The 14,870-nt window shown below is 44.1% G+C and overlaps 1 protein-coding gene across 2 annotated transcripts in view; it reads right to left on the bottom strand.

The window, feature by feature from the left end:
- tie1 (tyrosine kinase with immunoglobulin-like and EGF-like domains 1) overlaps positions 1-14,870 on the bottom strand; it is a 69,109-nt gene that overhangs the window by 39,988 nt on the left and 14,251 nt on the right. For both annotated transcript variants that reach the window (XM_078407922.1, XM_078407923.1), the window contains exons 3-7: positions 13,517-13,627; positions 10,253-10,408; positions 6,044-6,175; positions 4,436-4,576; positions 128-256 (exon numbers count right to left, since the gene is read on the bottom strand). In XM_078407922.1, the coding sequence (XP_078264048.1) occupies positions 128-256; positions 4,436-4,576; positions 6,044-6,175; positions 10,253-10,408; positions 13,517-13,627 (669 nt within the window). The remainder of the gene's footprint in view (positions 1-127; positions 257-4,435; positions 4,577-6,043; positions 6,176-10,252; positions 10,409-13,516; positions 13,628-14,870) is intronic.

The following is a 14,870-nucleotide window of genomic DNA, read 5'->3' as shown; positions in this document are numbered from 1 at the left end:
TCTATGCCCGCACATGCAACACATACACATCCCTGGAAATACACATGGATACAGATATACAATGAAAGTCAGGTACAGGTGTGATACACATTTCTGTACATGCATATTCACACACAATGTCTGGTACCTGATTTCTCGCAGTTCAGGCCATGCCATCCTGCAGGGCATTTACACCCATGGAATCGATTACAGCTTGCTCCATTTTGACAGTGGCATTTCAGCCTACATTCAGGTCCATAGGTGCCAGGGCTACAAACTTGAGAACATCATTTAATTAGGTCGAGCGATAGAATAATTTGCTGCCTGAAATCACAATTTCCTGGTCACTAAAGATTAATTTCCCAAGCATTGAGTACAGTTCCACAGGTATCAATGGGATTGCTGGTCTGAATGCGAATGCCTTTTGTTGATGGCTTTCCGTGTTTCAGCTTGTTTCTGCACCTGCTCACTGCAATATTGAAGCCAGAAATGGCCTGGAAATACACCTGACCTCCTGGTCTGCAATTGGGCTCACCTCTGATCCAGGGATAGAGCACAAACGACTTGATCTGAGGAGCCAGATGCACATCACATCCAGTGATAATTTAGAGAACTTTCTTGGATGAATCAGACAGCTTGTGGAAGGCCATTGCAAACCATTTACTCAAGAAAGACACAAAGTGCTGGAGTAACTCAGTGGGTCAGACAGCATTTATGGAGAAAAAGGATAGGTGATGTTTCGGGTCAGAGCCCCACTTCAGACTCTGAAGAAGGGTCCCGACCCAAAACCTCTCCTATCTTTTTCTCCAGAGATGCTGCTTGACCCGCTGAGTTACTGAGGCACAAAGATAGAAGAGCGAGGAGAGGACGCTGGTTGCTGGTCGACCAAGGCAGGTGATGGCTGGCGGCCTACAGCAGCCTGAGGCTTGCCTGAATCAGGCACCGCTCATAACAACTGGGGCGATGACTGAACTTAGAAAAATGGCGCCAAAACATGGCACCTTTTGTATGCGAGCTCAGTAGACTATTTCTGTTCAGGGATGGGTGTAATTGTGGATGGTATGGCAATACTCTACTGGACTGTTCGTAAGAAAATAATTTCATTGTGCATTTGCACTTCGCACATGTGAGAACAAAACACCATCGAACCATTGTACTGCAGCACTTTGTGAATATCTGGTATAAACCAGCATCAGCAGTTTAGTTTAGTTTAGAGATACAGTGTGGAAACTGGCCCTTCGGCCCACCGAGTCTACCCCAACGACGATCCCTGTACTCTAACACTATCCTACACACTGGGGACAATTTACTATTTTTGCCAAAACCAATTAACCTGCAAACCTGTACATCTTTGGAATGCGGGAGGAAACCAGAGCACCTGGAGAAAACCCATGTGGTCACGGGGAGAACGTGCAAACTCCGTGCAGACAGCACCCGCAGTCAGGATCAAACCTGGGTCTCTGGCGCTCTAAGGAAGATCTCTGCCACCCAAAAACATTGCATCCAGTCCAATTCTCCTTCACAATTTTATTTCGTTTAGAGATACAGTGCGGAAACAATCCCTTTAGCCCAATGAGATTGTGCCAAGCATCAAATAAGAGTTCTTTAGTTCTACATTTTGATTTAGTCATTCAATTCCTTTTTGCTGAAATCAGCTGTGCAGATTTTTTTACAATAATTAATTGAATCTAAGATTCGAGATTTTAGCAAATTGCTGAGTTTTTTTTTGTCTGTTCTCTTTGAATTTGGATCAGAGGTGATTACAGTACAAAACACCATCCTGAGCAACTTTTGGGTTTGTCCATTCCAATGGCCAGTGGAGATCCGTACTTACATTGAAGGAAATCCTACCATTGTTGTAACAGTAAGCATTTTTCTTTTAAGCGCAGTGATAATACTGGTAAGACCTCCTCACCCCCTCTTCTCTGGCAGGTGAAAATGGCCTGGCCGCATGTGATATCTCCCTTAGGACATCACTAATGCTTTACAGCCAATTAAGTGCTCTGATCTCGAGTCTCTGTGAAAAACAGTGGGAAATACATCGGCCAATTTGCCCGTGGCTGCCTTCCACAACCAACAATTTGATACTGTCCAGATCGTGTACTCAAATAACGCTGATTGAGGGAGAAATATTGGCCAGGACACCACTGTGCTTCTTCAAAATTGTGATCGGATCTTTCCTATCTACCTGAGGGAACAGGTGTAACTTCAGTTTGACTTCTAACCTGAAAAGCTAGATCAACAGTTAATCTTTAACTGCATTTAATCTTCACTGAGGCCGAGCAGATTGCCTTTTAATCTAGACTCAGCAGACAGTTTTTGGCGAGAGCATGCATTGAAGGTGCCAACCGCTTGACAGTTAATCCTGTGAAAAGAGTTGGCTTGGATGCCGGGCAGCAGAAGGCCGCGTTCCTGACAGGATTCGTCGCCATTATTCTTATCAAAATCCCACCCAACTAATGTCTGGCCTTCAATCACGACCCTTTCCTCTGCCGGCCCGGCTCATTTCCAGCAGATTTGGACAATGTAACTTGCTGATTCATTTTGCAGGATATTGACATTTGTACCATAGCTTTCCAATTTACTCAATAAAAATTTTTTTGTTTCCACGCCGGGTTTTGCAGCGACAGAACTGTATTTTGAGTGAGAGGAAACTTTCTTGACCTTTGACCCGGTGGAACAGCCAGATCCCCGGGTTCAAATGTCAGGGAAGCAGTAGTCGGAGCGCCAAGTGAATGCTTCGCCTGCTCTCAGAACAAGACAGTCAGAGGGGCACCTTAGCAATGAGGCAAGATAAAGTATCACTGGGCTTCTGTTTCCACCTCCCCCCCCACCTCCTCGTCCCCTATGGTTTTGTTTGTCAGATGCCACAGAGGTTGGGAAAGCCTGGTTTTCATAGCACTGTATCCTTACTGTCTGAGTATCTTTCACCTGATCAGTACTATCATTGGGATGGGGTGAGGCAGCTCAAAATCCTGCCTCATTCGATGTTAACAGGACAAAATAAGGTTAGTACTAAAGTCATAGAGTCATTGTGTCATACAGCTCGAAAGCTGGCCCATTCACCCAACTTGATCATGCCGACCAAGAAGCCCCATCTAAGCATGGCCTATTTACTCATATTTGGCCCATATCCCTCTAAACCTTTCCTATCCATGTACCTGTCGAAACCTTGTTGTTGTACCTGCCTCAACTACTTCCTCTGGTAGCTCGATCCATCTACCCCACCCCCCTGTGTGTTTACCCTCAGGTTCCTATCAAACCTTTCCCCTCCTGCACCTATTTTCTATGTTTCTATGTTTCTATGTTTACCTTAAACCTCTATTCTTGATTTCCCTACCTTGGGAAAAAGACTGTGGATTCACCTGATCTATTGCCTTCATGATTTTGTGCACCTCCATGAGATCATCCCACACTCCAAGGAGTTAAGTCCTAGCCCTTAGCTCAGGCCCCTGAGTCCTAGCACTGTGCTCCTAATTTTTCTCTGCATTCTTTCCAGCTTAATGGCTTCTTTCCCACCGCAGTTTGACCAAAACGGAAAACAATTCTCCAAGTGCGACCTCACCAACATCTTGGACAATTGTAATATGACGTCCTCAGGTTTGTGACCGGAAAAACAAGGGACCCTGGTTAGCAATGCATTAGATTAATAAGGTCAAAAAAACTAAAAACACGCTGATAGACACAAAGCGCTGGAGTAACTCAGCAGGTCAGGATCATCACTACAGGAAACGGATAGGTGATATTTTGGGTCGGTACCCTTCTTCAGAGCTCAGGTAGTCTGAGAATAATCCCAACCCGATATGTCACCTATCCATTTTCTCTAGAGATGCCTCCTAACCCGTTGAGTTACTTCAGCACGTAGCGTCTTTCTTTAACCAGCATCTGTGGTTCTTTGTTTCTACAATAAAAGCACGCTATTTGGTTTGTTACAATGTCGTACAATTCCAAAACTTCACCTCCCCAATTTTCTACAAATTCATAACTTCTAGGAGCAGAATTAGGCCATTCGGCCCATCAAGCCTACTCTGCCATTCAATCATGGCTGATCTATCATTCCCTCTCAACCCCATTCTCCTGCCTTCTCCCCATAACCCCCTGACACCCTTACTAATCAAGAATCTGTCAATCTCCGCTGTGATGGATGTTTCTTTTTGTTTGGTGTTGGTTTATGGTGTTGGTTTATGATTGTATGTGTTATTGCATTTTTATTGATTATTTTTATTGGTCTTATTGTTGAACTGCGGGTAATGTTTCATTTCACTACACATTTATGTGTATGTGACAAATAAACGACTATTGACTATTGATTGAAAACATCCATTGACTTGGCCTCCACAGCCATCTGTGGCAATGAATTCCACAGATACTTTTAACTTTACGCATCCTGAATCCTTCCACAGCATAAGAAACTTCAAGGCACTTCTTTAAAGTGAATGTTGTTTTCTGCACTTACCTTCATTGCATTTCCTCCCATGCCAACCTGCAGCACAAGAGCAGCCATAGGGATCGGGCAGACAGAACCTGTAACCGCTGCAGGAACTCTGCGATTTACACTCTTCTTGGCAATTGCGACCAAATTTTCCTTCTTCGCAGACTAAAAACAAAATGGTGAGCCTTTAAGATTCTGAAAATGATTACGGCCAAGATAAGCTTCTAAATAACATGGACCACCATACCTCTGCAGCTACTCCCTTAACTCCACCATTGATGCTCCCAGCACAGTCAAACCTTTCTGCGTCATCTCTTGCCTCCTCTCTCTCTCCCCCACCCTTTCCCTCCCCACACCCTCTTCTCTTACTCTGCCTTCAGCATTCACTCCAGATTTCAACAGTGTACACTTGGGTATTCTTGCCTACAGTTTGATTTCCTTATCTTCATATCTGACTGAGACATATGGTGTTCCATTGATCTTCACCGACATCGTCCTAATACACACTGTGTCAGTATCATCCTGGACTCCAGGGATTACACGATTTATTTTATCTATTAACGACCAAGTTCTTACACTCTTCCTACCTGCTCATCCACGGTGTCCTTCTACAGCTTGTCCCAGGAGTCCAGACAAGAAGTACTCTCTTCACAAAGACTGAGATCCACCGTTCAACTGCATCCAAAGCTTCCTCTGCTTCCAATCCCCATTAAGCCACCTAGACTTGACTTGCTCTATTTCTGAGCCTGAATATCTTATCTTTAATCTCCGTCCCTATCTTCCCACTTTCCCTTTGAAACGATGTCAATGTAGCCCGTCTCTTATTTCCTTATCCTCAGCGGGTTGACTGTGTAGGTAGTTCCTTTTCTATTATGGTTTTCTTACTTCCTTAACAAACCACGATTTTTCTTGAATGGTGATTGATACTTGCTAGATGATGCATGTTCAGTGTGTAGGTCAGTGTTACTGAAATTAGCACCTTTAGCTGAAACAGTACGTCTATTGCCTCACCCATGACCAGTGAATGAATTTGACTGAATCATACTCTTTTAGATGGCTTTATTACTCTGTGGGATCAGTGTCTGGGGTTTAATGTGAGGCAAATAGGACATTTAAGGCTTTGGTGACCTTCAGACTGTTCTTGATCGAACTTTGCTGGCTTTACCTTGCACTAAAAGTTATCTGCTGACATGATAGCATGCAACAAAAGCTTTTCACTGTACCTCAGTACACGTGACAATGAACTGAACTGAAATGAATGTGTAGGAAGGAACCGCAAATGCTGGTTTAAATCGAAGACAGACACAAAATGCTGGAGTAACTCAGCGGGACAGGCAGCATCTCTGGAGAGAAGGAATGGGTGAGACCCTTTCGGGTCGAGACCCTTTTTCTTGTCTGAAGAAGGGTCTCGACCCGAAACATCATCCATTCCTTCTCTCCAGAGGTGTTGCCTGCCCCGCTGAGTTACTCCAGCATTTTGTCTCTCTTTGAACTGAACTGAAGTCAGCCTACATTGATTTCATTTAAGGAATGGTGTGCACCTTAATATAAAAGTCAGCAAATCAATTCCACACGGACACCTGATTTATGGAATCAAGTTCTGCTCAATGTTAAACACTTTTTTCCCCTTACCCAGTTCACAGTTTTCTCCTGTGTATCCAGGGCCACAGATGCATTCCCCAGCACCTTCGTGACAGATACCCCCATTCAGGCACTCAGGGCAGGTTTTGTCACACGATGCACCCCATTTTTTATCAGGGCAAGCTGTAACATAACACAAAAGTGTTAGAACAATATTAAAGCAATATCCAATGACCACTCATGATCCAGAAAATGTTCAATCAAATAAGTAAATATATATGTGTGGGAAGGAACTGCAGATGCTGGTTTAAATTGAAGATAGACACAAAATGCTGGAGGAACACAGCGAGACAGGCACAATATCTGGACAGAAGGAATGGGTGACGTTTCGGGTCAAGACCCTTCTTCAGACTGAAAAATAAATTGTGTATCACCTTATTTACTTAACATGTTGTCTTCAAAACTGAGAGGTAGGAATTACATAATGATAATTATGGCTAGATGCAGGAAAAATGTTCCCGACTTTCGAAGAGTCCAGAACCAGGGGTCACAGTTTAAGAAGAAGGGGTAGGCCATTTAGGACTGAGATGAGGAAAAACTTTTTCACCCAGAGAGTTGTGAATCTGTGGAATTCTCTGTCACAGAAGGCAGTGGAGGCCAATTCACTGGATGTTTTCAAGAGAGAGTTAGATATAGCTCTGAGGGCTAACAGGATCAAGGGATATGGGGAGAAAGCAGGAACGGGGTACTGATTTTGGATGATCAGCCGTGATCATATTAAATGACAGTGCTGGCTCGAAAGGCCGAATGGCCTAGTCCTGCAACTATTTTTTCTGTGTGTTTCTATGATAGAAAATTGTAGCAAGAATGTACACAAATAAATTTTAAATAGTTGTGGCAACTTCCATTTATCTTGTGCCTTTAATGTAGCAAAACATCTCAAAATGCACCATAAGAGAATAATTATGCAAAACTGACAATGACCCACCTTAGCAGATGTCAGGTTAGACAACTTAAAATTAGATCAAGGACGCAAGTTTCAAGAAATGTGATATGAACATAAGAAATAGTAGGAGTAAGTAACAGAATTCTCCACCCATTAGTCTATCAATAAAAGCTTCTCTTTATCCTTCATACAGCCCATATTAGCAGAGCTCTCTTTCATCAGCAAACTTGCATATGTTACACTTGATTCCTCTCATCCAAAACACTGAATAGACTAGTGAGCAGTTGGAACTCCAGCACCAATCCATGCCTTGCCTGTCCCATTAATTCACAACCTCCTAACCTAACAATGACCTATTTATTTCTACTCTTTGTTTATCTTTCTTATAAATGAATCCTCAATCCACTTTATTATTTTATGCAATAATGCTCCATGCTCCTTTACCGTCTCTTGTGTGGTACATTATCAAAGTCTTTCTGAAGGTCCAAGAACACCATGTGAATTGGGCCATTTTTATCTGAGCTACTAGTCTGAATGTCCAGATTAGTCAAAAATTGATTTCCTTTCCACAAATCCCTGCTGTACGGAGTTCGTACCTTCTCCCTGTGACCCCATGGGGTTTCTCCGGCTGTTCCGGTTTCCCCCAAACTCCAAAGACGTACAGGTCTGTAGGTTAGTTGACTTTGGTAAAATTGCAAATTGTCCCTAGTGTGTAGAATAGTGCTAGTGTATGGGGTGATCGCTGGTAGGAGCAGACTTAGTGGGCCGAAGGGCCTGTTTCCGCGCTGTATCTCTAAAGTCTAAAATCTAAAGTCTCAAGGCGAACTACCACTTTCTAAATAATGGATTTCAGTATTGTCGCTACTGCTGATGTCAGGCTAACTGGTCCATAACTTCTCGGCTTCTCTCATCCTTCCTACAATGGCTGCCTTTCAATTAATAGGAACCATTCTAAAGTAAAAAGAATTTTGAAAGATGACAACCAGTGTATGCATTATCTCTATAGCCACCTCCTCAAAGCCAAGGATGGAGCTCACCAAGTCTGGGGATTTAGCAGCGTTCTGTCCCATTAATTCCGACAATGCCACATTTTTACTTCTGCCGGCATCTTTGTATTCCTCATTCTCTCTCAACCTGCACTTCCAATCTGGTAAGCTTACTGTGTGTTCTTCCATGAAATCGGACACAAAATATATTTACATTTCAGGTGAAACACTACGCACAGTGCTGGTCACTCTAAGGAATGAATTACTTATACCCGAGGGAATTAACAAAGGTGAATCAGATTGGTTCCGGGCCTGCTCAGTTTGTTTTATGAAGAAAGGTTAAGCATTAAGTGCCTACACTTGCGTGATCTTATCTGTGCTGCTAGGTACAATATTTCAAATCAGTCAAACTTGATTTTACTTTCCAAAATCCACGTTAATTCTCCCCACTCCTATTATTATATTATTGGAGCCTTGAACAAAGCTTGACAGGGTAGCGGTAGCAATGATGGTTCCTGCGGAGTGTGGGTTATTTTAAAGAACTCATTGAATTTTTCCAAGAACTTCTCATGACCGTTCCAGCACCTGTGAACAACTCGATTTTTGCTGACTGAAAATAGTTTTCGAGTAAAATGCAGAACTACAGGATAAATAATTATATTATGGCACGGTAGCCAGTTTCATAACTAATCAATAGCAACAACGGTCCGAGCTCTTTAAAAAAACAAACTCCCCATATTAACCAAAGGAATTAATATAATTTTTAAAAATCTCCTCAAAAGGCCTGCATACAAACATGGGTAGGCCCCACTTCCCCACGTTAGTACAGGTGTCAGGGATAAAGGGGAGAAGGCAGGAGAATGGGGTTGAGAGGGAAAGATAGATCAGTCGCGATTGAATGGTGGAATAGACTTCGACCGAATGGCCTAATTCTGCTCCTAGAACTTATGAACATCGCCTCTTTCTACACCAGCTCAAAAGCCGCGTAATCTCAAGATGCACTGAAGGTGAGTTTTCACCAAAAACTGCAAATGTTAGCAGCAGTTATGGTAATTTTGACTAAATTATTCAAAACAAACTAGGCACCACCAGGGGTACCTGAGATCAGAAGTGAAATTATTACAATTGGTGATATTTATCTACCCTGTAACTTAGTGTTTTAGTGCAGCAATATAATTCGAGGATGCCAGGATAGTTGTTTTTTAATTAGGACATTTGTCATGTGTGAGCAGAAATAAGTGCATTGTCAAAGGCAGATCTGTAGCCGTCCATACCCTGCCTGTTTCTTCCGTCTCTAGCACCCTCTGATGGTGAAAGTGTGAAGAAATTTTCAGCTGTGAGATCAGTGAGTGGCAGCATGTCGGGTTTCTGTAATACTTAGCCTGGAGACTGTTAATTGAGTGTAAAATCTGTACTGGTATTAATAAAATCAATTTTTTTTTTAGGCAAATATAGGCCGTGAGGAAATCAGATTTTATTCTATTCAATCAAAGCCAGATTTTTCAAACAATTGGTTATTAATTTATAGCAAAACGTAAAATGCTGGACTGATTCAACAAAACAGGCGGGCCAGGATGGGCGTCAACCCGACCTGAAATGTTGTTTGTCCATTCCTTCCACAGATGCTGGCTGACCTGCTGAGTAACTCCACCACTTTGTGTTTAACTCACGATTCCAGCATCTGCAGTTCCTGGTGTCTCCATCTTAGTTTTTATTTATATGCAACTTTCTTTCATTTAAGTTTTTAAACACCTGAATGGTTTTTAAAATTCCATTATACATTCCAGAACGTATTTAATTAACTAAATTGAATTAGTCCATAGGAGCAGAATTAGGCCATTCGACCCATTGAGTCTACTCCACCTTTTCATCGTGGCTAATCTATTTTTCCTTCTCAACCCTTCTCCCCGTAACCTTTGACTCAATTGCTAATTAAGAACCTGCCAATCTTTGCTTTGAAAATACCCAATGTCGGCCTCCACAGCAGTCTGTGGCAATGAATTCCACCGATTCTCCACCCTCTGGCTGAAGAAATCCAGCTCATCTCCATTTTAAAGGAATGTACTTTTATTCTGAGGCTGTGCCCTCTGGTTCTAGATTCTCCCATGACTGTATGTATCCTTTCCGTGTCCACTCTATCTAGGCCTTTCATTATTCAGTAGGTTTCAATGCTACCTTCATCCTTCCAAACTCCGGCGTGTTCAGGCCCAGAATTCGCTCAACTACCTCGGTAAGATTTGAACTCATGCTTCTTGATGATCCGTGTCGTTACCATGATGCTCCCAGGCCTAATATGCAGCCATTTGCTAGATTTAAGGAGTGCCTCACCTCGGACGATAAGTCTGAAGAAGGCCCCATTCAGAAGATTCCCACTGAGAACCGTCGTGCTGTAAACACAGGTGAGCGATGGACTGACATTCTCAAACTCCACGGGCACGGTTCCATTTTTTATTTCATTCGTGTGGATTGTACTGATGTAGCTGCCTAAGAGTAAAAGATATTGTGTACACCAATGAGGCATTCTGCCAAAAATCACACAGAGAAAAATGCAGCGGGGAACAAGGGACAGAATGAGAAAGACAAATGCACACAGGTTTAGGAATGCAGCAATAAGTGAGAGAACGTAGGCCAGGCCAGAACAGCACAGGAACTGGCCCTCCGCCCTACGTTGGTGCCGAACACAATCTCATCTGCCTGTACGTGATACATATCCTTATATGGAGATGGATCTTATAGAAACATATAAGGATCTTATAGAAACATATATAATTCTTAAGGGGTTGGAGAGGCTAGATGCGGGAAGATTGTTCCCGATGTTGGGGATGTCCAGAACCAGGGGTTACAGCTTAAGGATAAGGAGGAAGTCTTTTAGGACCGAGATGAGAAAACATTTCTTCACACAGAGAGTGGTGGGTCTGTGGAATTCTCTGCCACAGAAGGTAGTTGAGGCCAGTTCATTGGCTATATTTAAGAGGCAGTTAGACGTGGCCCTTGTGGCTAAAGGGATCAGGGGGTATGGAGAGAAGGCAGGTACAGGTTACTGAGCTGGATGATCAGCCATGATCATATTGAATGGCGGTGCAGGCTCGAAGGGCCGTATGGCCTACTCCTGCACCTATTTTCTATGTCTATGTTTTCTATCCCTCTATTCCTTGCACTTCCATGTGCCCATCTAAAAGCCTCCCAAAGGCCACTGTCGTATCTGCCTCCACTGCCACCATGGCAATGTATTCCCTGCCCTCACAACTGTGTGCACAAAATCATGGCCAGCACATCTCCGTTAAACTTTCCCCCTCTCACCTTGTAGCTATGCTGCCGGATGTTGGACAATCCCACCCAGGGACAAAGGTTTTGACTGTCTAGCCTATCTATGCCTCTCGTCATTTTATATACCTACCAAGTTGAGTAGGCTGGGTCTCTGTTCCTTGGAGCGCAGGAGGATGAGGGGTGATCTTACAGCGGTGTACAAAATCGTGAGAGGAATAGATCGGGCAGATGCACAGAATCTCTTGCCCAGAGTAGGGGAATTGAGGACCAGAGGACAGGTTCAAGGTGAGGGGGGAAAAGATTTAATAGGAATCTGAGGGGTCACTTTTTCCACACAAAGGGTGGTGGGTGTACAGAACAAGCGACCAGATGAGGTAATTGAGGCTGGGACTATCCCAAAGTTTAAGAGACAGGTACGTGGATTGGACAAGTTTGGAGGGATTTGGACCAAGTGCAGGCAGGTGGGACTAGTGTAGCTGGGACGTGTTGGCCGGTGTGGGCAAGTTGGGCTGAAGGGCCTGTTTCCACACTGTATCACTCTATGACTCTAGGTTTCCCCTCAACATCCGATGTTCCAGAGGTTGAAGATCAATGTCTACGATTCTTGTAGCTTTCCCTCTACCACCCTGGTAATTGATGCAGGGACAATGGGATGCAGGGAGCTGGTCTAAACGGCTGATCTCTTTTAATTCTAGCAAGTGAGATTGTAAACGAACGATCTAAATTTGTCCACTCATCCATATTCCCTAGCGTGCGACACTTACCACATGTCTCTCAACATTGTTTGCTCTCACCCCTCAGTACTACACTACTGGGGAGGCGTGGTGGTGCAGCGGTAGAGTTGCTGCCTTATAGCACCAGAGACCCGGTTTCTATCCTGACTACAGGCTCTGTCTGTACGGAGTTTATATGTTCTACCTGTGACCTGCGTAGGTTTTCTCCAGGATCTCCGGTTACCTCCCACACTCCAAAGACATACAGGTTTGTGGGCGAATTAGCTTGCTTTCATTGTAAAGTGTCCCGAATGTGTGTAGGATAGTGTTAGTTTACATGGTGACCGCTCGTTGGCATAGACTTGGTGGGCCGAAGGGCCTGTTTCTGTGCTGTATCTCTAAAATTAAAACTAAAACTAATCACCTTCCAGTCACTCACACATAATGTGCTGCTCATGTGCACATTAAGCTGAGCACCTCTAAATTTTAGTTTAGTTTAATGTGTAGGAAGGAACTGCAGATGCTGGTTTAAATCAAAGAAAGGCATTAAAGGCTGGAGTAACTCGTCGGGACAGGCAGCATCTCTGGAGAGATGAGTTGAGGCCCTTCTTCAGACAGATGTCAGGGGAGAGGGAGATAAGGAAGCGTATGGATAAGGAAGTGTAAGATGTGAAAACAGGACAAAGGGAACGAGGATCAAGGAAAATGTAGAATAGACCATTGTTAGTTGAGAGAAGGTAGCAACAAAGCAAACAGAGATAAAATGTAGGGTAGATACAAAATGCTGGAGTAACTCAGCAGGTCGGGAGAGAAAGAATGGGTGAAGTTTCGGGTCGAGACCCTTCTTCAGACTGATGTCAGGGGAGGGGGTGGGACAAAGATAGAATGTAGTCGGAGACAGTAAGATAAGTGGGAGAACTGGGAAGGGGGTGGGGTTAGAGAGGGAAAGCAAGGGCTATCTGAAGTTAGAGAAGTCAATGTTCATACTGCTGTGGTGTAAACTACCCAAGCGAAATACGAGGTGCTGTTCCTCCAATTTGCACTTGGCCTCACTCTGACACTGGAGGAGGCCCAGGACAGAAAGGTCAGATTAGGAATGGGAGGGGGGGTTGAAGTGCTGAGCCACCGGGAGATCAAGTAGGTTAAGACGGACTGAGTGGAGGTGTTCAGAGAAACGTTCGCCGAGCCTGCGCTTAGTCTCACCGATGTAGAGAAGTTGGCATCTGGAACAGCGGATAGAGTAGATATGGTTGGAGGAGATGCAGATGAACCTCTGCCTCACCTGGAAAAACTGCTTGGGTTCTTGGATGGAGTTGGGGGAGGGGGGTAAAGGGACAGGTGTTGCATCTCCTGCAGTTGCTGGGGAAAGTACCTGGGGAGGGGGTGGTTTGGGTGGGAAGGGACGAGTTGACCACGGATAAAATGTAGTCGGAGACAGTAAGACTGGTCGGAGAACTGGGAAGGGGGAAGGGATGGAGAGAGAGAGGGGGAAAGCAAGGGTCACTTGAAGTTAAGTTTAGTTTAGTTTAGAGATGCAGTCCTTCCAAACCTTTTGACAGGCACCGTTGGGAAGCTGACAATGAAGCCAGGGGAGAGGCACAAGATCACTCACCATTACACTTCAACATCACATCCTCGTTCAATACATTTTGCTTCTGCACTTGAAGGAAAGCAGTCTCACCCTTGTTCACTGTGGTTGTGAGTCTGTTCGGGTAGAAATCAGCTGGAAAATCAGAACAAAATAACTTTAATACGGGCGCAATGAGTGGAACGTGTACAGAATGGCAATTTCCATTTCACGTAACAGTTTTTAAGCGCTGCTCAATCTACCAAGGAATTCCACTGGAGCATTATCGAAATCAACACAATTTCGTACTGAAATGTCAATGCAGATGATAAAAGTTTGTTGAAGGAGTTCGGTTCTGAAGACCGTTTTAAAGGAGGAGGGAGACATGTTAGCAGAGAGACCAGGAAGAGGATTGCAGAGATTCGGGCCCCTGATGATTGAAGGTAAGGCTGTTATTGCTGGAATCTGAGAAAGGCCAGGAGTCTGGAATGGGAGAAGTGAAGATATCTTGGATGGCTACAGGGCTGAAAGCGATAATAAAGGTTGGGAGGGATTTGAAAACAAAGATAAGAAATTTTAAATCGAGGAGTTATTTAAGTAGAAGCAAATCAGGAAACATTGGGGTCAAGAATGAAGAAGGCATAAAGATGTGGTCAGGCTGGGAAATTAGAGATACATATGGAGATACAGCGCGGAAACAGGCCCTTCGGCCCACCGGGTCCACGCCGCCCAGCGATCCCTGCACATTAACACTATCCTACACACACTAGGGACAATTTTTACATTTGCCCAGCCAATTAACCTACATACCTGTACATCTTTGGAGTGTGGGAGGAAACCGAAGATCTCGGAGAAAACCCACGCAGGTCACAGGGAGAACGTACAAACTCCGTACAGACGGCGCCCGTAGTCAGGATCGAACCTGAATCTCCGGCGCTGCATTCGCTGTAAGGCAGCAACTCTACCGCTGCGCCACCGTGCCGTAATTGTAGTTGATGTCACAGCAGGCGTAGTTAAATACTGATAAGTCCATTGGATGTGAGTGAATAAAGAATACAGTATAGAAACAAAGAACAGCAGATGCTGGTTTATACCAAAGATGGACTCAAAGCGCTGGAGTAACTCAGCGGGTCAGGCAGCATCTCTGGAAAAAAAGAATGGATGACATTTTGGGTTGGGACCCTTCTTCTGTCTGAAAACAAGGGTTTATCCATTCCTTCCACAGATGCTGCCCGACCTGCTGAATTCCTCCAGCATGAGTTGTGTTTTGCTCAACTTTCTCACATCTGCAGTCTCTTGTATCTTGTATGGAAATAAGGGAATTGACAATCATAGGCACTGTTCGTAACACCAGTTAGTGATTTACTAAACATAATTAGTAATGGAAATGTATCTTTTG

The sequence above is a fragment of the Rhinoraja longicauda genome, chromosome 11 (assembly GCF_053455715.1).
Source record: "Rhinoraja longicauda isolate Sanriku21f chromosome 11, sRhiLon1.1, whole genome shotgun sequence".
NCBI lineage: Eukaryota > Metazoa > Chordata > Chondrichthyes > Rajiformes > Arhynchobatidae > Rhinoraja > Rhinoraja longicauda.
The sequence above is the reverse complement of the archived record's forward strand: the minus strand, read 5'-3'. Positions and strand labels throughout refer to the sequence as shown.